The sequence below is a fragment of the Myotis lucifugus genome, unplaced genomic scaffold, assembly GCF_000147115.1.
Source record: "Myotis lucifugus unplaced genomic scaffold, Myoluc2.0 scaffold_318, whole genome shotgun sequence".
NCBI lineage: Eukaryota > Metazoa > Chordata > Mammalia > Chiroptera > Vespertilionidae > Myotis > Myotis lucifugus.
In genome coordinates, this window is record NW_005871366.1 from 647,514 (window position 1) to 669,934 (window position 22,421).

General features: G+C 54.7%; 2 protein-coding genes across 4 annotated transcripts in view; one reads left to right on the forward strand and one right to left on the reverse strand.

The window, feature by feature from the left end:
• Nucleotides 1-1,369: 1,369 nt before the first annotated feature.
• Nucleotides 1,370-4,642, forward strand: RRP36 (ribosomal RNA processing 36). The gene is made up of 6 exons (XM_014465972.2): nt 1,370-2,056; nt 2,189-2,255; nt 2,335-2,439; nt 2,997-3,071; nt 3,164-3,281; nt 3,911-4,642. The coding sequence occupies exons 1-6, from the start codon at nt 1,920-1,922 to the stop codon at nt 4,045-4,047; spliced, it is 639 nt and encodes a 212-aa protein (XP_014321458.1). The 5' UTR covers nt 1,370-1,919; the 3' UTR covers nt 4,048-4,642.
• A 5,385-nt stretch (nt 4,643-10,027) lies between these two features.
• CUL7 (cullin 7) overlaps nt 10,028-22,421 on the reverse strand; it is a 14,758-nt gene continuing 2,364 nt past the window's right edge. For 2 of the 3 annotated variants that reach the window (XM_014465976.2, XM_014465977.2), the window contains exons 3-26: nt 22,116-22,267; nt 21,479-21,979; nt 20,910-21,048; nt 20,615-20,811; nt 20,116-20,344; nt 19,147-19,387; nt 18,952-19,057; nt 17,803-18,030; nt 17,440-17,530; nt 17,169-17,340; nt 16,895-17,000; nt 16,510-16,605; nt 16,150-16,325; nt 15,724-15,857; nt 15,209-15,388; nt 14,861-14,967; nt 14,584-14,766; nt 13,035-13,195; nt 12,665-12,881; nt 12,285-12,549; nt 11,450-11,595; nt 11,180-11,306; nt 10,650-10,855; nt 10,028-10,420 (exon numbers count right to left, since the gene is read on the reverse strand). In XM_014465976.2, coding sequence (XP_014321462.1) covers nt 10,097-10,420; nt 10,650-10,855; nt 11,180-11,306; nt 11,450-11,595; nt 12,285-12,549; nt 12,665-12,881; nt 13,035-13,195; nt 14,584-14,766; nt 14,861-14,967; nt 15,209-15,388; nt 15,724-15,857; nt 16,150-16,325; nt 16,510-16,605; nt 16,895-17,000; nt 17,169-17,340; nt 17,440-17,530; nt 17,803-18,030; nt 18,952-19,057; nt 19,147-19,387; nt 20,116-20,344; nt 20,615-20,811; nt 20,910-21,048; nt 21,479-21,979; nt 22,116-22,267 — 4,484 coding nt within the window. In that variant the 3' untranslated portion in view covers nt 10,028-10,096. The remainder of the gene's footprint in view (nt 10,421-10,649; nt 10,856-11,179; nt 11,307-11,449; nt 11,596-12,284; nt 12,550-12,664; nt 12,882-13,034; nt 13,196-14,583; nt 14,767-14,860; nt 14,968-15,208; nt 15,389-15,723; nt 15,858-16,149; nt 16,326-16,509; nt 16,606-16,894; nt 17,001-17,168; nt 17,341-17,439; nt 17,531-17,802; nt 18,031-18,951; nt 19,058-19,146; nt 19,388-20,115; nt 20,345-20,614; nt 20,812-20,909; nt 21,049-21,478; nt 21,980-22,115; nt 22,268-22,421) is intronic. The other variant, XM_023764110.1, reaches the window with a different exon arrangement.

The following is a 22,421-nucleotide window of genomic DNA, read 5'->3' on the forward strand; positions in this document are numbered from 1 at the left end:
GAAGCGAATAGGTCGCCAAGAACACTAAGTCGGTATCTGGTCTCCCTCGGGAGGGGGAGGCCGGTGGGCCGGGGCGGGAGGACGGCGGGGGCCGGGACCCGCGGAAGGGGGAGGCCGCGGGGCGGGAGGAGCGCAGGTCCCGAGAGCCTGCGAAGTTCTTCCAAAAGCCAGCGCGGAGCGCCCGCGGCGCCGTGGGAAGTGGGGAGGGGGTGCGTCCTGGGCTGGGACATCCTGAGCGGTTTCCCAGGAGGATGAGATTTCCCCGGGGCTGAGACGCCTGTGGGAGTGCGCCGAGGCCAGGGCTGGGGGGGCTGAGGAAGGGTTCAGTAGGTCAAGATTAAGGAGATTGGGCAGCCCCGGCGGGTTTGGCTCAGAGGACAGCGTCGGCCTGCGGACTGAAGGGTCCCGGTTCGATTCCAGTCAAGAGCAGGTGCCTGGTGGCCGGCTCCACTCCTAGTAGGGGGCGTGCAGGAGGCAGCCGATCAATGATTCTCATCATTTGTTTCTATCTCTCGCTCCCTCTCCCTTCCTCTCTGAAATCAATTTATATATATAAAGAAATTTGGCAAACATTTATTGAGTATCTGTATGCACGCACAGTTCTAGATGCTGGAGATGCAATAGTGAATAAAGCAGCCCAAAACTGTCCTCGTGGAACTTACCATTTAGAAAGGGCTGTTAAAAAAAAAAGGACACGTGAATTAATCTATTAAAAGGCAGCAAAGCAGAATTGTATATTGTAAACGGGTGAATTTTATGGCATGTGAATTACATCTCAGTTTTCCAAAGAGGTGACAAGGTTATGGAGAGAAAGCAGGGGAGGGGTTGCAATTATAAGTAATCAGAGGAGACCTCACTGAGTAGGTGACATTTGAGCCCTGGTTGAAGGAGGTGCCGGAGAAGTAAGAAATGTATCTGAAGAAAGTGCTCCAAGCAGGGGCAGCATCAAGTGCAGAGAACACCTTCCTGCTCAGGGACTGCTAGGAGGCCAGTTGACGAGAGGAGTGGAAGGAAGAGATTGGTAGGAAATGAGATTAGATGCAACCTGGGGGCTAGGTCTCCTGGGGCTTCCAGCCACCTTGACGCTGAGCAAAGATGGGAGGCACTGGGGAGTTTTGAGTTCTGGAGTGACATGATCTGAAGTCTATGTGGGAGTAGGTAATGAGGTTGGAGTGATAAGAGCAGAGTTACATTTTATTTATTTTTTGTTTTTTTTTTAAATATATTTCTTTATTGATTTCAGAGAGGAAGGGAAAGGGAGAGAGATAGAAACATCAATGATGAGAGAGAATCATTGATCAGCTGCCTCCCGCACGCCCCACACTGGGGATCGAGCCTGCAACCCTGGCACGTGCCCTTGGCCGGGACCGAACCCAGGACCCTTCAGTCCGAAGGCCAACGCTCTATCCACTGAGCCAAACCGGCCAGGGCCAGAGTTACATTTTAGATGTCTCTCTCAAATTGAAGTGGGGAACATAACTTTGAGAGGAGTAAGACTGGAGGTTGGGAGACCAGTTAGGAGAATAGAGCACTGATTCGGGTGAGGTGCTGAGAGGATGAACCAGAACATTGGCAACAGTAACAGCAAGGGAGACAGGCCCTTCTAGGGAAACCTGTGAAGGAATAATTTAAAAGAGGGTGAAAAGGAAGGGACTGTGACTTGGTCCACCACTGGCCTTACATATACACCTTCCTTAGCAAGGTGAGGCCCCAAGGTAGCTGGAACCGTTGGGAACTTAGATGACAGCACCATGACAGCCTGTGCTGCCCAGGATCTGTAGGGATTGGTTGGATGGGGTATTGGAAAGGATCAGTTACCTTAAGAATGAGAATGGAATGATGTCTTTCCAGCAGCGGGAAATGCTGAGCTCAATTGTGTGTGTCCCCTATCTTCACCTCCTTCTGCAGACACATCTCACATGTCCTTTGAGGAGCTGTTGGAATTGCAGAGCCAAGTGGGGACTAAGACATACAAACAATTGGTAGCTGGAAGCAGCACTAAGAAGCAAGGCTCTAGACCCCCTGTCCAAAATGCCTGTGTTGCAGATAAGCACAGGTGAGGTGCAAGGCCTGCCCCAGGAGTTGGAGGATGTCTGGGACCTGAGTCGGTGTCTGCTGTCTTAAGTGGCAGGGGGGAGGCCTTTGGCCAAGACGAGTCCCCTGGACCTGTCCTGTAATTTCTCCGTAGGCCTCTGGAAATGTCAGCCAAGGTCCGGGTGCCATTTTTGCGTCAAGTTGTCCCCATCAGTAAGAAGGTGAGAAAGAGGCAGGGAAGTGCTTTCTTGTGAAAGGAGACTGAACTGTATTTTCATATTCTCTCCGTTCTCTCCAAAGGTAGCCCGGGACCCCCGCTTTGACGATTTGTCAGGGGAATATAATCCTGAAGTGTTTGACAAAACCTATCAATTCCTGAACGACATCCGAGCCAAAGAGAAAGAGGTGTGCTGCATGCGGCTGCGTCACTGGTGTCCGGGGTTGGGAAACTAGGGCACAGGTTTGAGTCAGGCAGAGGGAACTGGGAACGTAGTGATGGGCAGATTTAATTCTCCCTAATTTGGTGCTTATATTCAAATCCTGGCTCATCAGTTTACTAGCTTACCATTGGCAAGTTATTCAACTTGGCTTTGCTTCAGTTTTCTAATCATAAAAAGAACTAATAACTCCTATCTCATAGTGTTACTGAGTTAACATTCGAACCTCTTAGAGCAGCGGTTCTCAACCTGTGGGTCGCGACCCCTTTGGCGGTCGAACGACCCTTTCACAGGGGTCGCCCAAGACCATCCTGCATATCAGATATTTACATGACGATTCATAACAGTAGCAACATGACAGTTATGAAGTAGCAACGAAAATAATTTTATGGTTGGGTCACAACATGAGGAACTGTATTTAAAGGGCCAGAAGGTTGAGAACCACTGTTTTAGAGTAATGCCTGGCACAGAATTGCAGCTAACATTTTCAGCATGCTAACCATCAAATCATTTCCCTCTGTGGAGCTTGTGAAAAAGCAGTTGAAGAAGCACCGTTCAGGGGAGAAGCATGAGAAGCTGCAGCAGCTGCTTCAGCGAATGGTGAGTGAGTCAGATCGTGGGTGGGGGTGAAAGTAGTTCAAGGCAGGGGGTAAATCACAGTCCCTCACACCCATCTCATTTTTGCTCCTCAGGAGCAGCAAGAAATGGCACAGCAGGAACGGAAGCGGCAGCAGGAGCTGCGCCTGGCTCTGAAGCAGGAGCGGCGGGCGCAGGCCCAGCAGGGCCATCGTCCGTACTTCCTGAAGAAATGTGAGTGGGCTCAGCTGTTACAGGCTAGGTACAGGGGTGGGGGGTCGCAGGCCCTAAAGGAGGCATGAGTGCTGGATCCCATGGTAAATTAGGAGGAGAGTAGAAATACTGTGGGGAGGAGGTGCCCATTCTTATTTCCCTAATTAGATTATCGGCAGGGGGTGTTGCTTTTATTTATTTTGTTTTTAATGATATGACACCGTATGGTTTTTTGTTTTTGTTTTTTGATTTTTCAGAGAGAGAGGAGTGGGAGGAGAAAGAAACATCAATTTGTTGTTCCATTTATTTATGCATTCATTGCTTGTTTCTTGTATGTGCCCTTACCAGGGATCAAACCCACAACCTTGGCATATCTGAATGACCATGTAACCACCTGAGCTACGTGGCCAGGGCAGGGTGTCGCTTGTATCTCTGTTGTACTCCCCACATATGCTGGACTGGGCACATAGAAGCTCACAGTAGTTGAGTTGTGAAAGAAGGAATCATAGAAAAAGACAGCCTGCTTGCACACACCATGAACCCTTAAGTCATGTTTCCCAGCACAGTGGTTGAGAATTATTGGCTGGGGAACAGGGAGAGGGTGGTGCTTCTGCTTTTGCTTACCAGCTTGCTTTCTCCCGATCCTCTAGCTGAACAGCGCCAGCTGGTCCTAGCTGAGAAGTTCAAGGAGCTGAAACGCAGCAAGAAGCTAGACAGCTTCTTGAGTCGAAAAAGGCGCCGAAACGCAGGCAAAGACAGGCGACATCTCCCTTTGAATAAGGACTAATAGGAACTGACCTCAGCTCTGCCACTGCCCCAGTGAGAACTGTGTCTGTGGGGACAGACTGGGGCTTGGCCTGTTCTGGATCTTTCCCCTTCAAGGACAAGGATCACAGCTGCCCTTGAACTAGATTGGCTCAGTGATGACTAAAGGGTTCTTGGGCTGCCCCAGGGATGGACAGGAACAGCTCAGCCTTCGCCATGCCACACTCCTCTGCTTGGATCTGGTTCATCATGTACTCGTGTCCTCCCATCCTTGCCTTAAACCAGGGATGAGAACCTTTTTTCTGCCAAAGGCCATTTGTATATTTATAACATCATTCATGGGCCATACAATATTACCAGTTTAAAAATTATCGGCCATATTTGATCAAACTTTTAATTAACTCACCCCTAATGCCTTGGCAGGGCCAGACCAAGTGATGCCATGGGCCTTATGTGGCCCGCAGGCTGAACATTCCCAACCCCTGTGAAATCAATAATTCTGACAGAGGAAAAAAAGGGTCAGTGACCTTAGGTTAGTGAAGGCCATGGAGTCTGTTGACAGCTTCCAGGACTGGGACTTTATGTAGAAGCCAGTTAATAAACATTCTTGTCGCTCATCTGCTTTGTGTGTGTGTGTGGGGGGGGGGAGGGTGGCTAGAATTACTATCTTAGGGGCCAAAATCTAAGGCTCCTACAAAGTGGGAAGTCAGATCAGAGCCCCAAAAGCAGATCTGAGAGTGAACCAATCCCACAACTCGCCTACTTAGCTTTTGTTTTGGATGCAAGGGGAGGTAGGAGATGGGGACAAAAATTGCATTCCCAGTAATGTCAGCACAGCTGGCTCCCAATACTGTTTGGGTCTAGAATTCATACTACACATTTGGGCTGGAAAAATCTTCAACCTGGTCATTCAGAGTGGTCTGGGGTTGGTAGTGCTTCCAGGCACCCAGCAGGAGCAAATGCAGTTCTCTCTTAGGACTGTACTGGAAACCCAGGCCTGCAGGAATTCCTTCACATAAAATCTCAAGGACTGTGTGTTCACTATGAAACACCAGCACACAAGGAAAGAAACCACCACCAGCAAGAGGAAACATTAGGAACAATAGGTAACAGAATCTGAACAGCAAAGACAGAAGTTGAAAGTAAAAAATACAAAATATAAAATGTCTTTAAATGTTTAAAGAAAAAGTATGACTAATGAAAAGACTATAAGAAAGGACCAAATTGGTTTGATTAAAGTAAAACTTCAAAATGAAAAATGTGCCGCGTCCAGCACGGGCAGGTTCGGTGAGCCTGAGGAGGGGCGGTGAAGGATTGAAGACAGACAAGAGAATACAGCTGGGCCCTAACCGGTTTGGCTCAGTGGATAGAGTGTCAGCCTGCGGACTGAAGGGTCCCAGGTTCGATTCTGATCAAGGGCATGTACCTTGGTTGCAGGCACATCCCCAGTAGGGAGTGTGCAGGAGGCAGCTGATCGATGTTTCTAACTCTATCCCTCTCCCTTCCTATCTGTAAAAAAATCAATTAAAAAAAAAAAGAATACATCTGGGGCATGGGATGCTGCTTCTCTGATGAAGAGACAGCTCCATGGCCTGCAAGCCGAGCCGAAGCTTTATTTTATAGTCAAGAGTCCACAAAGCAAAACAAGGGAAGTGCTCAACATGTTTACAATGTTCTTGTGAGTTTCACCTTGTTTTGGTAGCACTTGCTGCACCTCCCACAGCACATTAGCTACCTAGGAAGGAACTAGGGAGGACTATAAGGTCAAGCTTAATTATGTTAGGAGAGCTCTGCCCTCCAAGCTGAAACTTGTTTGTGGCCCTGCCATAGGTCAATCCAAGACCTATAGCCGCTCCCTACAGAAAAATACGCTATATGAATTGAGAAACTTAATGGTTAAGCAGCAAGTTAGACACCTAAAAGGAGAATGAACCTGAAGTAGATCTGAGAAAGTTACACAGCTGGAGCCCAGGGATACAAAGAAATGGAAACTAAGGCAAAGAGGTTGGAAAACCACTGGAGATGGAGTGAGAAGGTGTGACATAACCAGAGTTCCAGGAGTGAATAAAGAGTCTGAGAATTTTCTAGAATTGAAGTTTATAAACGCTAACAATCAGGAAATTCCAAGCAGGATTGAAAAAAATATTAAATCATAAGAAATCAGTAAGACATTAGAAAGACTAACAAAAAAAAAACAGCTATAAAGAAAAGGGAGAGACAGAATTAGAAACTAGGACGTCTATTGCGGGATGCTTCTGGGATGGGGGGAAAGCTGTTCTGATGACAGAAATATAAGATGAAGCTTACGATGCTCCACTCCCACTGGGTGGAAGCGAAGGGCTGTAGCTGTCAGGATAGCTTGCCTTGCCCCGAGGGAGTGAGGGATCTAGTGCTGCAGAGTCCCGGATGACACGTGTCAATGCTACTTTAAAGTCAAAGAACAGCTTCTTGCTGATAAAAGCAGAAAAAGGCCATTTAACTATTAGGCTCATAGAAACACTGAGAAGGTTGGAGAGGAGCTCAAAAAAGTGTGTGTGGGGTGCAGAGGGGGGTCTGAGCAGTTAAAAGCACTCCAAGTCCTACCTTGGGACCAGAGTGCTGATGTGAAGATGTCATTGCAGCCACCTAGGGTACTCCCCACTTTCCCTCCTGCTTTGCTCTAGATAGAGCAATTCCCAGCAGAGGCATCGGATTAGCCAAGCCTTGGTCACATGGCTGCACCGGGCTGCTGGGAAAGCAAGTATCTGGTCTTATATGGTGGGAGGTGGACTCTATCTTCTATCTAGATTTATGGTGGGGAGTTTCCAGCATGAGAAGGGGGTTCAGATGAAGGGTGGTCAAGAAAACGTATGTCCACTTCAGGCTGGACTGGCCCCTAAGCCTTCAAACTGTGACTTTTCCCTTCAAGGGTGCAGAGGAGACAATGGACAGCTCTGAACTTCAGCTATGGATTTGTTTAGGTGGGGTTTTCTTTTGTTCTGTGTTTTTCTCCCCCATTGGTAACAGATTTATTGAGGTAGAATTCATATATACCATACACTTTACCTATTTAAAATGTACAATTTGCCTGGCCAGTGTGGCTCAGTAGTTGAGCATCAACTGTGAACCAGGTCACGGTTCGATTCCTGGTCAGGGTACATGCCCGGGTTGTGGGCTCCATCCCGTGTAGGACATGCAGGAGGCAGCCAATCAATGATTCTCATCATTGATATCTATCTATCTATCTATCTATCTATCTATCTATCTATATCTCTCTTTCCCTTCCTCTCTGAAATCAATTAAAAAATATGTTAAAAAAATAAAATGTACAATACACAATGTATAGTCACAGAATCATGCAGCCATCACCACAATTTTGTAGCACTTTCGACAACCCCAAAAGAAACCCCATACACTCTAGTAGTCACTTCCCATTTCTTCCCAGTCCCCCCAGCTCTAGGAAACCACTAAACCACTTTGTCTCTATTTTGGGACATTTCATATAAATGGAATCAATATGTGGTCCTTAATGTGCAAACCAGCTGTAGGGATACAAGGAACTGAGGCTGTGGGGACGGTCTCACAGGGGGTCAGGGTAGCAAACTTCATCCAAGGTTTGCCCTCTAGGGATGGAAAGTCCTGAGGGCAGACAAAGAGGCTCAGATCTTTGGTGGTGCTGGTGAGAAGGGCAACCTCAGACTGCCCACTGGATGGCTGAATGTGGGCAAAGTCGGGGTGGGTGAGATTGTGTGCTAAGGACAGTGGGCAACACAGGAGCTGGACTGCAGACAGGAACATGCAGTTTTGGGGCCACAGCTGGTGTGTCCTTCCCTTAAGAATTGCTGGAGACTCGTCCATTGCAGATGAGCAGGTAGGTCCCCTGTGGGAGGCTGAGGGGCAGGTGACTGAGGATGAATAGGCGTTGAAGGAGTGCAGTGAGGAAGGCTGGTGGTGTGGTGTGGAGCTCAGCCCACGCAGGAGCCAAGGAGGCAGCAGCAACATGGGTGGAGGGGGAGAAAGACTCACCTTGTCCCCTACACGCAGTGCATGCTGGTCTGGCTACTACAGCCCAGGGGCTCTGGGTCTCCGGGGGGGAAAAATAGGCTCATAAAGAGCAGAAGAGTGAAAAGCTGTGGGCATGGCCTGCCCTGGCATCGTTCTCAGTGGTTACAGCGTCGGCCTGCACACCTAAGGGTCTCCCGTTCCATTCCCGGTCAAGAGCACATACCTGGGTTGCAGGTTCAATCCCTAGTCCGACAGTCGGGGTGTGTGTCAAAGGCAACCAGTCACTGTTTCTCTCTCCCCCTTGCTCCCTTCTGCTCTCTCTTAAAAAAAAAAATCACTGGAGAAAATATCCTCTGATGAGGATTACACACACACACACACACAGGCATGGCCTGGACCAGGGGTGGGCAAACTTTTTGACTCGAGGGCCACAATGGGTTCTTAAACTGGACCGGAGGGCCGGAACAAAAGCATGGATGGAGTGTTTGTGTGAACTAATATAAATTCAAAGTAAACATCATTACATAAAAGGGTACGGTCTTTTTTTTTTTTTTTAGTTTTATTCATTTCAAACGGGCCGTAGTTTGCCCACGGCTGGCCTGGACCAATAAGAGAGTAGGCCATGATCTCTGGCTCAGAGGTGGAGAGGTTCCCCAGTGAGAAGCTGCAGCAGCCCTAGTGTGCCTTGGGGCACAGCAACCCCAGCCTGTGTGTGTGGGGGTGTGTGTAGGCAGACCTACAGGCCACCGACAGCGCCTTGGGCCACCCTACTGCAGAGCAAGGCAAGGCCAGGCCCGCCTTGTCCACCGTTGGCCCTCTGGTTTGTTGCCTCGTCCTGGGCACCCCGACTCTCAAACCCTGACCTCTTTTTCCCTTGCAGATTCTATTCCAAATCTCAGTCCTGGGTGGCACCCAGTTCTCTCTGTCTGGCCTCTGCGCCCTCTCTCACCACCTGACTCACCCCTTCACCGCCTCCTTCCTTCTGAAGCTTTCTCCTAGTCACTTCTTGGCTGCAAGAACCATGACCTCTGGATGCCTGGGATACTCCTTCCCTCCTCCCCTACTGCCCCTGCCAAGAGGCAGAGCTCCAGCCCTGGCACTGGGTCCCGTAGCCTCACCTGCCCTCCCTCAGTGTGAGTGGTGCCAGGGCAGCAATCATAGCAGCACAGGCCTGCCTACAGGGCAGGGATCGAGCTTTGGTGACAGTGGGCAGCTCTGTGTGGCGACGAGGAATTCACAGGGGCTGCAGTTCCATCTGCTTCCAACCCAGATCCTAAGGCATCTGGACAGGCCGGCATTCAGGCCCCTGGGTGCCTGCCAGGGTCTTTCACCTCACCTTCACTCTGCCGGCCTTACCTAGGCAAGGGGCACTCACTGCTGGGTGTGGTGGCCTTTGGCAAAATCTTTACCGTGTCAAATGCTCCCACATCCAGTGCTTGTGAGAATGCCACGGTGACTGGGCCAACTCCACAAGGAAAATGGAGCCCTGTTTGATAATCTGCCCATTACATGCCGTCCAGAGTGTGGCAAAATGGGCTTGAGCCGTCCTAACCGGTTTGGCTCAGTGGATAGAGCGTCGGCCTGCGGACTGAAGGGTCCCAGGTTCGATTCCGGTCAAGGGCATGTAACTTGGTTGCAGGCACATCCCCAGTAGCGGGTGTGCGGGGAGGCAGCTGATCGATGTTTCTAACTCTCTATCCCTCTCCCTTCCTCTCTGTAAAAAATCAATAAAATACATTTTTTTAAAAAAAAAATGGGCTTGAGCCTGCAGCCCGCCAAGTGAAAGCACTTCTGACCACGCACCCTCTGAGAAGGGGTGGCGATCCATCCCTGTCCACTTACCCCTGCTGAGGGGCCGCTGCTAAGTCACACCTGACTCCCTGCACGATTCTCCCCACGCTGTCCCCTCACCCTAGTGACTCCTGGACGGCACGAGACGGCCTCGGAACCAGAGGACTCTTCTTCCCTTCTAGCCAGCGAAGCCCGCCAGATCCCCAGCAGTCACCACACGGGCCACGTACTCCAACTCCTGCATTTTATTTCTGCAGGAAGCCGGGCCCTGCCTAGCCCTGGTCCCATCTGCAGGGCTACCGGAAGGTGGAGAAGCTCTGGGTGGCGGTGCAGGAGGCATAGGGCACACCTCGAGATCGAATCTGCAGGGTGTGGAAGGTGAGGGGTGGGTTGGGGCCTGAGGAGCCCGGGTTCAGGGACTCGGTGTGAGGCTCCATCACCGTCACGGGGACTGCGTAGGACAGCATCTGGGGCCGGTCATCACGGCGTCTCACCGTGCCCTTGCCCAGGAGGTGCAGGATGCAGGAGAGGACATCAGTGCTGCTGCAGGCAGACCCCCTACCCAGGCCGCTGACCAAAGCCCTGGGCGGACAGGGGCCCTTCTGCCACGCTTCCAGCACCTGGTGTGGAGAAGGGAGGGGGACAACAGGTCAGACACCAGCTCTCCCACGTCTAGCTTCCACTCCAAGCACAAGCTGCCAGGGCAACAAGCTCCACGGGCACCAGGTGCACCCCCACCTCAACCCTCCCAGGACCACAGGGAACCAGAGGCTTCAAACGTGGGCTCACCTCCCTCTGTGGATGGCACCCCCCACCCCAATGCTCCATCACCCCTGCCCACCCGCCTACCAGATAGACAAGCTGGCCAACGTGCAGCCCCTCGTCCCCGTGGGCCTTGAGGATTCGGACGATGAGGCAGTTCAGAAGGTTCCGTCTCTTCTCCAGGTTCCGGCCCTCTTCATCCTCAGCTTTCAGGTACGTCTGCGGGGGGATGAGCCACACGTTGCCCCTCCGTGGCCTGGGCTCCTCGCTGTCATCTCGAATCTTGAGCACACCTGCAACGAGCACTAGGCACTCGGGAGGCGGCCCACGACCAGGCCGACCTGCTCAGGCCCCTCTGCCCCCAGCACACGCCTCCCGGCCCAGGCCCCTCTGCCCTCGGCACACGCCTCCCGGCCCAGGCCCCTCTGCCCCCGGCACACGCCTCCCGGCCCAGGCCCCTCTGCCCCCAGCACACGCCTCCCGGCCCAGGCCCCTCTGCCCCCAGCACACGCCTCCCGGCCCAGGCCCCTCTGCCCCCGGCACACGCCTCCCGGCCCAGGCCCCTCTGCCCCCAGCACACGCCTCCCGGCCCAGGCCCCTCTGCCCCCAGCACACACCTCCCGGGATGTCCTTTTGCTCATGAAGGTCCAGGGGGCCTCGTGAGGAGGTGAGAAGCCCAATGGCCTGATTCAGGGTGTCTGCAGGGAGCCCCGAGAGGGCCCGCAGGTTCTCCACGGAGACCGCCTAGGGAAGTGGGGGGGACATTCAGGGCTTCCTCACGGGGTGGAGCGGAGAGGGTGGAGGGAAGGAGGGCAGGAGTCAACGTTTAGGGAAAAAGAGGAGAGAGGAGGTGGGAGAGAGCAGGGAGGAGCAGACAGCTGGACCACCTTCAGGTCGTTGAGATATAGCAGCAGCCACATCTGCACGGTGGACACATGCAGGGTCTGGTCCCCAAACTGCACCTCGGCCCGGCCCAGCCACGTCCACTGCAGCCGCCTCTGCGGGCCCTGCTCCAGGACAGGGTAGCTCTGACCTGGTGAGGGCACACCACTGGTTAAGCTTTGGCCCCGCTAATTGCAGAGCGTGTGGCCCAGCATGTGTGCACACAGGTTCCTGGCCTGAGCCTTCCAGAGCTCAGCCTTCTCTGCTCCCCCCAGGGGAGCCTCAGGCACCGGGGAGCCCACCGCGTGCCTAGCCCTGTCCCAGGCAGGCTCTGGTCAGCGCCTTCGAGGAGTTCCCCATATTTTAGGGAGACAGAACCACAAACTGAGGAAGCGCAGGGGCTCTCATCACTGGGGTCCCCCTGAGAGAGAAGACGTGTCTCCCTGGTTAGTCTGGGACCCCCTGAAGGGAGGTCTGATTCTCATCCCCCGCCGGTGTCACTGCCCAGCCCAGTGGGAGCTGGGGTACAGTGACTGACCTACCACGGAGGGAGAGAGAGCCCTTTCTGGGGGCCTCAGTGCCTCCTGCCTCCATCCTCCTCACCACCCACAAAGAGAGTCTGGGGTCTATGTTAAGAAGGCAATAGTTTAGCGATCTAGTGCCTAATAGCCCCACCCCCTGCCCCAAACCTAAGCTCCTGCCCTTTCGTCTCAAGTCTACCCCATCAAGCCTCCCAACCCCAGGGCCCGCCCCAACCCCCAATTCTTCCCCAGCATCTCAGCCTCTTCCCAGCCTCCCCCCCGCCCCCCCCACCCCCGTTTCCTTTGCTCCGCTCCTCACTCTTGTTGTAGAAGTTGGAGTATTGGTTCAAAGTGCCCCTCAGGTAGGAGGGCAGGCAGGTTTTGGGGTTCAGCGTGTGGCAGATGGAGGCAGTGGGCCAGCAGCGTGGTGACAAGACCAGCACAGACACTTCCGGCATTGCCCCTTCATAGAAGAGGTCTTCGTTCTCCTCCTCCTCCTCTTCCGTCACCTCTGCGGCTGCTGCGGCCCCGGCTTCCTCGGCTTCCTCTTGGCGCTCTCCCACGTGCTCCTTGCCGCTGGTCTCCTGGCCACCAGAAGAAGGAACACAGGTTCCCAGAAGCCGGGGGGCCTCCTCGGTCTGCTCCATGCCTCTCTGCTTTCCGAGCCTCCCATCTGCTCCCCCCTCCCCTGGCACCCACCTGTATTTTCTTCTCCGTGTCCTCCAGCTTCAGGAGTTCCTGATCGAGCCGCTGGAGCTGGTAGACGTGGAACTGGCGCTGCAGCTCCTCAGAGGTGCTCAGGGTCCGCAGCATCTGCTGGGGGAGGCGGTGGGGGAAGCAGGGACCGATCTGCTCCAGCACGGCCCCCTCCAGCCAGCTGGAGCCCAGGCTCAGGAGACGGTCCGCCATGTAGTGCCTGCAGCACACACAGCCCAGGCCCGGCCTCAGTGTGGGCACTCGGCACGGCCCAGCCTCCTGCTCCAGGCCTCCAGGCTCCCAGACCCACAAGCTGCCCCGGCCTCTGTCGGCCTGCCCCCCCCACCCCCCCACTCCCGAGGCCCACACTCACTGGTAGTAATGCTCAAAGGTGGTGGCTATTTCCAGGCCAGAGAAAATCAGGACGGTTTCCAGGCATCGCTGTAAGTGCGCCAGCATCTCCATCCCCCGGGCCCCACCAATCCGGCTGCCCTGGATCCGCTGGTCAATGTGCCGGGCAAACTGCTCACTCACCTGGGCAGTGGGAGGAGCACAGGAAAACCATGAGTGGGCTGGGGGTGGGAGCAGTGAGGAGGTCTGATGCAGTAGATACGAATGGCTCAAAGCTTCATAAATTGGTCAACACTTTCATAAAACTTTTTTAAAACATGTTTTTATTGATTTCAGAGAGGGAGAGGGAGAGAGACAGAAACATCAATGATGAGAGAGAATCATTGATCGATTGCCTCCTGCACGCACCCTACTGGGGATTCAGCCGGCAACCCAGGCATGTGCCCTGATAGAGAATCAAAGTGTGACCTCCTGGTTCACAGGTTGATGTTCAACACTAAGCTGGCTAGGCCATAAAACTTTTATAAAGTCATTAACAATTGTATTAATGAGAGGGAGAGGGAGAGAGAGAAACATTGATGTGAGAGCGAAATATCAATGGGCTGCCTCCTACATGCCCCCTACTGGGTAATGAGTCCGAAACCCAGGCATGTGCCCTGAACGGGAATATGCCCATACTGGCCAGGGCTAACAACCATACGTAATTTAATATGAGGAAATAAGTTATATGTACAAAAATGGTCACGCTGCAGCATTACTAATGAAACAGAACGACCAAAAGCAACTCAGGCAGCCGCTGCCTCACGCTCCCACTGCGTCGTTCCTTGCTTACCAGAGAGCCTGTCCATTTTAGCTTATCATCTGCTTAATTCCATGTCTTTCCTAGAAGACTGTAAATTTTTGAGGGGATGGACTTCGTCTATCTTCAACTCTTAGCACATTTTAAGCGCTTGTTAAATATTTATGGGATGATGCGAATGAGGGAGTAAATTATAGTACATCCATTAGATGGAATTTAGGCACAAAGAAGAAATGAGTGCAAATAGCAACACTGGCAAAGGCTGTAACGATCAAGGAAAACAGGATACGGCATTTTAGGTACTCATGAGTGAACTGTTAAATCATGCATTCAAATAGGAGAAAGTTTATCAAGATATATTAGGATGGCATGCTGCAGGTCACTATGCTTTTTTCTTTGAATTAAAAAATATATGTTTATTGATTTTAGAGAGAAAGGGAGGAAGAGAGAGACATCAATGTGAGAGAGAAACATCGATTAGTTGCCTCTCCTATGGTCCTCGAACAGGGATCAAACTGGAAACATAAGTATGTGCCCTGACAGGGAATCGAACCCTCAACCTTTCAGTCTATGGGACGACGCTCCAAACAACTGAGCCACACTGGCCAGGGCTTTTCTTTGAATTTTTGATAGCATGGATATATACATAAAAGCCAAAACAACAACATGGTTATGTCCCAAAGCATGCTGCTTACTGAATGGGAATGGAAGGGTGGGCCCTTCTGAGGTGGGGAAGGGAGAGTTTGGGGAAGAGGTGAGGTGGGAGGCTTACGTGGGCAGCTTGGAGAAAAGGGAGCTTCAGCAAGGCCCCAGCACAGCCGTTCTGCAGCGCCAGCAAGAAGGCTGCCCGTGGCCCAAACAGCTCGGAGCTGGACTTCTGCAGATTATTAAAGTGCTCACAGTAGCGTGGCACAAAGTCATCATCCCGCCAGTGTGAGGTCAGAAAACTGTTCACCTGTGGGGAAGGGGCAGCAGCATGAGGAGGCAACCCCACACCATGGCAGGTCCTACCTCCCTCCCTCCCTCCTCGCCTCGCCCGCCCCGCCCACCTGCTCCTCCACCGCTGCCTGCCAGCAGCGGGTCAGGTTTTTCACGATGCTGCTGGGAAGCCCCGGGGTAGCCAAGGAGCCCCAGTCGTGGCTTCTGTTTCTGCCGTCTGTGGAGACAGGGAGGGCAGCCCTTCAGCTCCTGGGTCCCCATTCAAGGCTGAGCCCGGGGGCCTTTCCTGACATGCTGCCACCCCAAATGATGCTCCTGGTGGGGTGACACACACTTGGAAGAGGAATAGGCTGAGCACACAGGGAGGGGTAGGGTGTGGAGGGACAAAAGCCGTAGAATGAGTGGGGCACACAGGCAACGCCCCCACCGAGCCCCCGCCTGAGTCCTCCGGTACTCACTGGGCCGACGGGCCCCCGCCGCAGCGGGCACCTCACAGGGCTCCACGTGCACCAGCAGGTGCGTGAGGCGGCGCACCCGCGAGGAGAAAGCTGCCGCGCGGCTCTGAGGGTTGTGGGCCGCCTCCCGACACTGCAGGTACTGGTCCAGCAGCCAGCCCAGGGGGCTGACGCCGTCCTCATCTGGAGGCAGAGAAAAGAAGCCACGGCAGGGCATGTCTGCAGGGCCGTGGGGGAGGCTGCAGGACTGGCGGGTGGAGAAAGAGCAGTGGACAGAATGATCTGGGGGAGGGAGGGAGCAAGGCCCCTTCTGATCTTATGGGGTCGGCTGGCACCTGAGGGACATGGGAAAGGAGGTGGCCCTGGGCTGTGAGAAGGGGGGCACTGGGTTTCCAAACACACGCACAGGTCCCCAAAGGGACAAGAGCAAAAACCGGTGGCTCTAGGGTAGAGCATGAAGAGGCCGGTGAGTGGGGCCGACCACTGGATGGCAAAGGGGTCAGGGGTCGGATGGTTACCGGGGCAGGTGATGTTCTGCACCAGGGGGCTGACCAGGGCCTCCCAGCAGGTCTTGCCCAGCGCCTGGGCGGCCTCGTCGTCAGGGAGGAAGCGATCAGCAAAATTCTGCTCCTGGCGCAGAGCCCCGTTGAGTCTGGGGATGAGGGGGAAGGAGGAAGGTGTCCTAAGTGGCCCCAGTGTCCACCCAGACCAAATCCCCACTGGGTACTTGGCACGCCCCCCCCCCAGGTTAACTGGCACATTCCATTCCCAGGGCACCAGAGCAATCTTGTCTTTACTCTTTCCTTCCCTCCTCAGACTACAGAACACTCCATCCCCTCCCCAGGCACATTAACTCTCTCTCCCACCCGCCACGGAGCCCGCCCAGCGGCCACCTGTGACCTCTCACCTTTCGCACACACAGGCACACACATGCTCGCACACACCTAGAACTCAGGTGCAGGAGGCGCTTGCGGTCCTCCGCTATGTCCTGACTCCAGGCCTGCGCCCGAACCATGTAGAAGAGGCGTGTGTGACGACAGAGCTGCTCCCGGAACACTGGCCAGAACGTGGGCTTGGGGCCCAGGACCTCCAAGCCCCGAATGCGCGTGTCGATGCCGCCCTGCAAGGCGCACGGGCCTGCTTCACCTGGTGCGCAGTCTCCTCAGGATGGGCTGCCGTCAGCCACACCCTCAGGCCTCGCTCCTGGAGCTGCCCACCACCCAGCTGGAGCTCGGGTCCAAGATCTGCAACAGCTGCAGGGCAAGAGCCCAGTGCCCGGGAGCCACACCTCACACCGGCCCTACCTGCTGGCAGCGCTTTATTCGGATCTGGATGACGGGCCAGAAGCGGTTCAGGTTCTCCAGGAGGACCACCCGGCGGGCGGAGGGCATCACGTTGACTTGGGGGGGGGGGGGGGGGCGGAAGCTGTCACTCATGTGTGGATGAGAGTGCTGAGAGCACAGTCTGCTCCTGTCCCTCGTGGTGTCCCTCCCTTCCAGCCAGGACATGGGAGGCCCTGATGCAAGGGTGCTGCTGCCACCCTCACTGTTCAGGGCCTGCTGCCATCACGTAGGCACAGGGTTAAAAGCCTCCCCTTTTTATGGGGCCCAAAGCAAAAAGAGGAATTTCGGAGCCTGGGCAGGAGGGTTGGTCCTGTGAGGGTTGGTCTCATGGCACAGGGGTCCCTACCGAGTTGAGTTCTGTGTTAAGAGAGCTGGCGCTGTCGCCCCCGAACACCACCACCCTGGCCGGCATGTAGCTCGAGTCTTCGCCGGCCACCAGCAGAGTCAGCTGCCTGGGAGCAGGGAAGAGGAACCAGTTGGAACTGGAACCAGTCATATCCTTGCAGACAGAGCCAAGGGGACCCTGTGGTCATGTTCACGGGGGTGGTGCTTCGCCCAAGACAAACACGGAAATCGTGAGCAAGTGTAGGGTGGCCAAGCATATGCATGGAGCCTGTGACCTGATGAGGACGCCCTGGCGCATGTGCACGGTGATGGAGTGGGAGCCGGTGCTGCCGTTGGACTCCCAGTAGGTCTTGGGGTTGCGGTCCGTCAGCCTGCTGGCCCGGTGCGGGTTGGAGGACACCTCCACCTTCTCCCAGCACTTGTCCTCCTTCACTTCCACACTGGAGCCTGGGGGTGGTGGGAGGGGGTGGCGGTCACAGCCGGTAGATGTGGAGGGAAAACAGACGTAGGTATGGGGGCACGAGTGACGTGGGGACAGGCACGGACCCTGGCACAGATATCTGAGGAACACGTCAAAGAAGGGGATGTTGATGGGTCGGTGGGTTCGTCGGTAGTCTTCGATCTGACCCAGCACCATCTGCAGCCGGAACATCGGAGAGAAGGGGCACAAGGAGAGGGAGGAACACGGAGAAACAGGAACACGTATGGAGAAAGACCCAGCAGCAACGGGACTTCCTCCGCGCCACGGGCAGAGCAGGTCCACATGGGCAGAGGCGTGGAGAACAAAACCCCAGGGTTACTAGACTCACCTGCCTCTCTCAACTTCAGAAACACGCCCGCCCCTCCACTGCTCAGGCTTCATATTCTTACCATCTGTGAACCCACAAGCTTCCCATCCTTCCCCCTGACCTGGATACAGCCTCCCAGGATGTTGGTGGTGAGCTTCCTGTAGAGGTGGGCATGCTTCTCACACTTGAACACCATGTCCCGCAGCTCCTGGGCCAGGTCCAGCTTCCCCAGGTGCTTCTCCAGGGCCTTGGAGACGGCATCTCGGGCTCCCAGCTGATTCAGCACCACGGCATAGTCCCTGCTCGCGGAGGCCAGGCGGTGCAGGAAGAAGATCAGTTCCTGGAGCACCTGGGGTGTGGGTGGGGGGAGTGAATAAAGGGGACAAGGCACCGGCCACAGGGGCATCTGCAGTAGTGGTTACTATACACCCACTGGGTGCTGGGTGCTGGGGCTACTGCCGTGAACAAGACAGAGTGAGGAAGTAAAATGACAGGGATGGGGAAGACACAAGGGCTGGGCGGAGTGAGAGAACCGAAGACAAACTGAAATGGAAAAGCCAGGAGGTGCTCTGCGCCCCTGGCGTTCTCCACTCCTGATTATGTTTGCAGGAGGTGCAGACAGCACCACAGCGTGTTTCTTTTCTGGCCCAACTGTCCCAAGAACCAGCTGTGGGGCTGCATTTTGCGATCCTCAGGCCCTAAGCAGACACCTGTGGGCGGGGAGGGGCCAAGAGGGACCAGTGTGTGTGCGCACAGCGAGTCTACCCCGCCAAGGTGTATGCTGCAGACACCCACTGCCACCAGGACCCTAGTTCTCTGACCCGTCCCAAGCCTCTGTGCCCAGGATGTCTTTGTGGCAGGGGACTCTGGGATGTGATGGTCTCCTCTGTCTCCTGTACCCACTGAGGCTCTTAATGTCATGTGGACATACCCTTTTGTGCAAAAGAGGAGCTGGCAAATAAGATCACACATTGGGGTTGGTTTATATTTGCATAAGGAAACACAGGGAGGATATATAAGGGGCCCATGGAAAACAGGGATTCAGGTGGGAGTGAGAATTCAGTATATATCTCATTATATCGTTTTGATTTGTGAATTGTGTGAATGTATTACGTACTTAAAGAAATAAAATTCAATTTTAAAACCAAACCCAAACCAAGGGCACAATGCTCCACTGTGCCCTTCAGAGCCCCACCCAGGAGGTCTGCCTCATCACAGGCTGCCTTGCGTCCCCTGCCTTCAGCATCCCCCCGGGGCATGGCAGGGGTACCTCTCGGTCAGCGTCTGGGGACCGCAGGCAGGCCATGCAGGCGTCCATGGCCTCGTGCCAGGGGAGCAGCAGCGCCTCAGGGAAATCCACCAGCCGCATCAGGATTCTGGGGAGCAGGGGTGGGAGGAGAGAGATGCAGCGAGTCTCAGAGACCCCTCTCCCCCCGACCCCCCCGACCTATCACCACCGCCTCACCTCAGAACGGCCAGGTGCAGGGCTCTGTTGGCTGCTGGAGTGTCCAGGCTCTGCATCAGCACCAGGAAGGGCTGGGGCTGCTGCCGCAGCAGCAGCAGCAGCGACTTGACCTCGCTCTCCTGGGTCCCCTCTGAGCTGAGGGCTTGCTCCAGATCCAGGACAATTTTCCCAGCTGGCCCATAACCCTCCACCAGATGCCGCAGGGGGCTGCGGGGGCACTGCTGCGTCGGGGGTTCTTCTGCTACAGGACGAGGGAAGTCACAAGGGTTGGCCACGGTTAGTGATGTGAAGGATCAAAAAAGGACAAATTCCTAACTCTCAATCTTGTTTCCTAACTTCTTTAAAAATGTTTTTGATTTGCTTTGTCCCCTTTGTTTTAGGGCAGTCAAACGACCCTTTGGCGGTCAAACGACCCTTTCACAGGGGTCGCCTAAGACCATCCTGCATATCAGATATTTACATTACGATTCATCACAGTAGCAACATTACAGTTATGAAGTAGCAACGAAAATAATTTTATGGTTGGGTCACAACATGAGGAACTGTATTTAAGGGCCAGAAGGTTGAGAACCACTGTTTTAGGGTCTCATAACACCTCATAATGTACTTATGACAGCTTCATGACAAATTTTATATTTTATATCCTTACAATTGCAAAGGCGCTTCCCGTCCACAGAGCAGTGCATGTCCCTGTATCTAAAAGCATTAACACTTAGTTTTTCTCTACACTAGGAAAAATGTGGAGGGTGGGCTTTTTCAGGCTTTAAACTCTCTCAGTTTTCTAACTTTACATCCTCCTTCATTCTATGGAGGGAGCACAGTGTCTGCTTCTCTGATTTGTTGCTCATCTCTTAGGTTTCAGCTTCTCCCTCGAGTGCCATCTCTTCCGGACAGAATCGCACAGAACTCAGCACAGACATCTCCGGGGCTCCGGCCCTCCTAGAGGCCACTGTCTGTCTGGTGCCCTACCTTCCACTCTGGCTGCATCCGCTGATTCCTGGGGCTGGGCCTGGGCGTCCAGCAGGGATGGGTAAGCCGGCTGCCCTGCCAGGGCCTCGGGCGCGTATTTCCTGTAGACGCGGCAGCTGAGCAGGTCCCTGAGAGCGCTGTCGTCGAGGCGCTCTGGCAGAGCCAGCAGCAGGTCCTGGGCCAACTCCATGGGCACGGCCAGCTCAGCCAGGATCTCGTCATCCAGAACCTGCCATCGGGAAAAGCTCACTGCGGGCAGCCCTATGAGCACAGAGGCCCAGGGGACGGGGTAGGGGTGGGGGTCTCTGCATGTGCCTTCTCCATCCTGAACCTGTCATGGCTGGCAGCTGGCTCCTCCCAGACGACTCGCCAACTCCTCCGAACTTAGACCCTCCCCTGCAGCCCCTTCCACTATCAACCTCCATGTCCCACCGGAGCCCTCCAAATGCTCTAGCCCAGTGCAGCCCGTGCAGTGGAGCCCCCCAGCTTCGGGGTCTACCTCCCCATCCAGGTTCTCCTGGAGGATCTGCAGAACCTCCTGGTGGTCAGGCCCATCCAGCTTCTTGATGAAGAAGAGGAGCTCCCACCACTCGGCCTGGGTCAGGTGTTCGCTATCCTCCGTGTCCTCATCCTCAGGCAGCACGTAGGGCACGGCATAGAGCTCTGCCATGGGCTTCCATCGCCAGGAGGGCAGGGCTGTGGAAATGGGGCATCGGGCACAAGGATCACTGCCCAGCCAGCCAGACCACCGCTCCCGTGCTCAAAGCTTACTCCAGCTCACCCTCTGGGCTCACCTACACCCTGGGCTCCACTGCCCACTGCCCCCCGGTACTCATCAGCCTCCGCCATGTCCTCGATGTCTTCCTCAAAACCCAGAATCTCCAGCATGTGCCAGTGTACCCAGTAGGTGCGGCCAGTAGATTCCCACAGCACCTGGAAGAACATGGGGAAAGGGAGGAAAGGGGAACAGAAAGCTCACTTAATGACTGGCTGTGGCCACATGGCGAGGACACACAGCCCTCAGGTGACCCCTGGCCAAAACACTGGCACATGGACAGCATGGACACAGCCTTCTCCTACGGGCACTGGCCCTGCCACTCCTCTCACCTACACTTCCTCCTGCCCTCCACTACCCTGACTCCCTGGCCCTTTGGGAAAGCCTAACTGTCTCAGTTACCTTCCTGGGAGTCTTCCTGACCCCAGAGCCCTCTAAACCCAGATTTTTCCAGCCTTCCAAATGGCCCCCTTCTCAATAGACCCCTCTTTGACCATTTCAATTCCCTTGGGAGTTTTCTCCTTGGGTGGCCTGCCAGAGTCCCCTGCACGGAGGCCCCATCAGGGTCCCACCGCCACGGGCTCTCACCTGCACAGGGGGCACGCCATTGTTGCTCTGCTGGAACTTGCCCTCGTCCCCAGCACTGATCTCCTCGTAATCATCTAGCATCCGCACGCGCATCCCTGGCTGCAGGGTATCCCGCACATACAAGGCATAGGTATTGCCACTTGCGAACTCAGAGCGAGGGCGAAACCGCCTTGACCTCCTGAGGGAGGACTGGGCCTGGGTGGGTGGCAGCGCTAGGCCTGCATCTGCCAGCTGGGGCTGGAAGATGGAACAGGAGGACCGAGCCAAGGGCCCCTGTCTGCTGGAGGCCCAGTCCCAGCGCATGGCCTGCACCAGCTCTGAGATCAGGGTGCCCATGGCCATGCTGAATTCCAACTCCAGCCGACCCCTCTCCCTGCTCAACTCCTCGGGAGCAGAGCTGTTCTGGGCTCCTGGTTCTGCAGCACTGTCATTCAGCTGATCCAGGAGGGAGGCGACATGCAAATAGCGCTTCACCAGGGAGAAGAGCAGCCGTCCTGGGACCTGTAGGACACAGTCTTTGGCCCATGTCCACTTTGTCCCAGCTTTAGCCCCTCTCTCCACACCATCCTCTATGGACAGGTGTAAAGGCCTGGTTGCTAGATCTTCACAGCTCCACCCCCAATGCCCCTGACAGTACCTGTGGCAGCTGAATGCCCTCGAAAGACATGGGGTGTTCAGAGAGTGTGGCCTGTGCAAACAGAGCCAGCAGGGCGCAACGGCTGTCAAAATCCAGGTGCTTCTCAATGGCCTCTTGTTGGCTCAGTGACAGAAGAATCTGGGTCCGGGTCCCTGTAACCCACACCCCAATCAGTAACTGCTCCCTAACCTTAAATTTCCCAGGCATCTCTCCTAGACCCCCTATACCCTCCAATCCTTTTCCCACCATACACTAGGAATGACATGATTTGCTTCGAAAGCCAAAACTTACTTTTTCATATATATG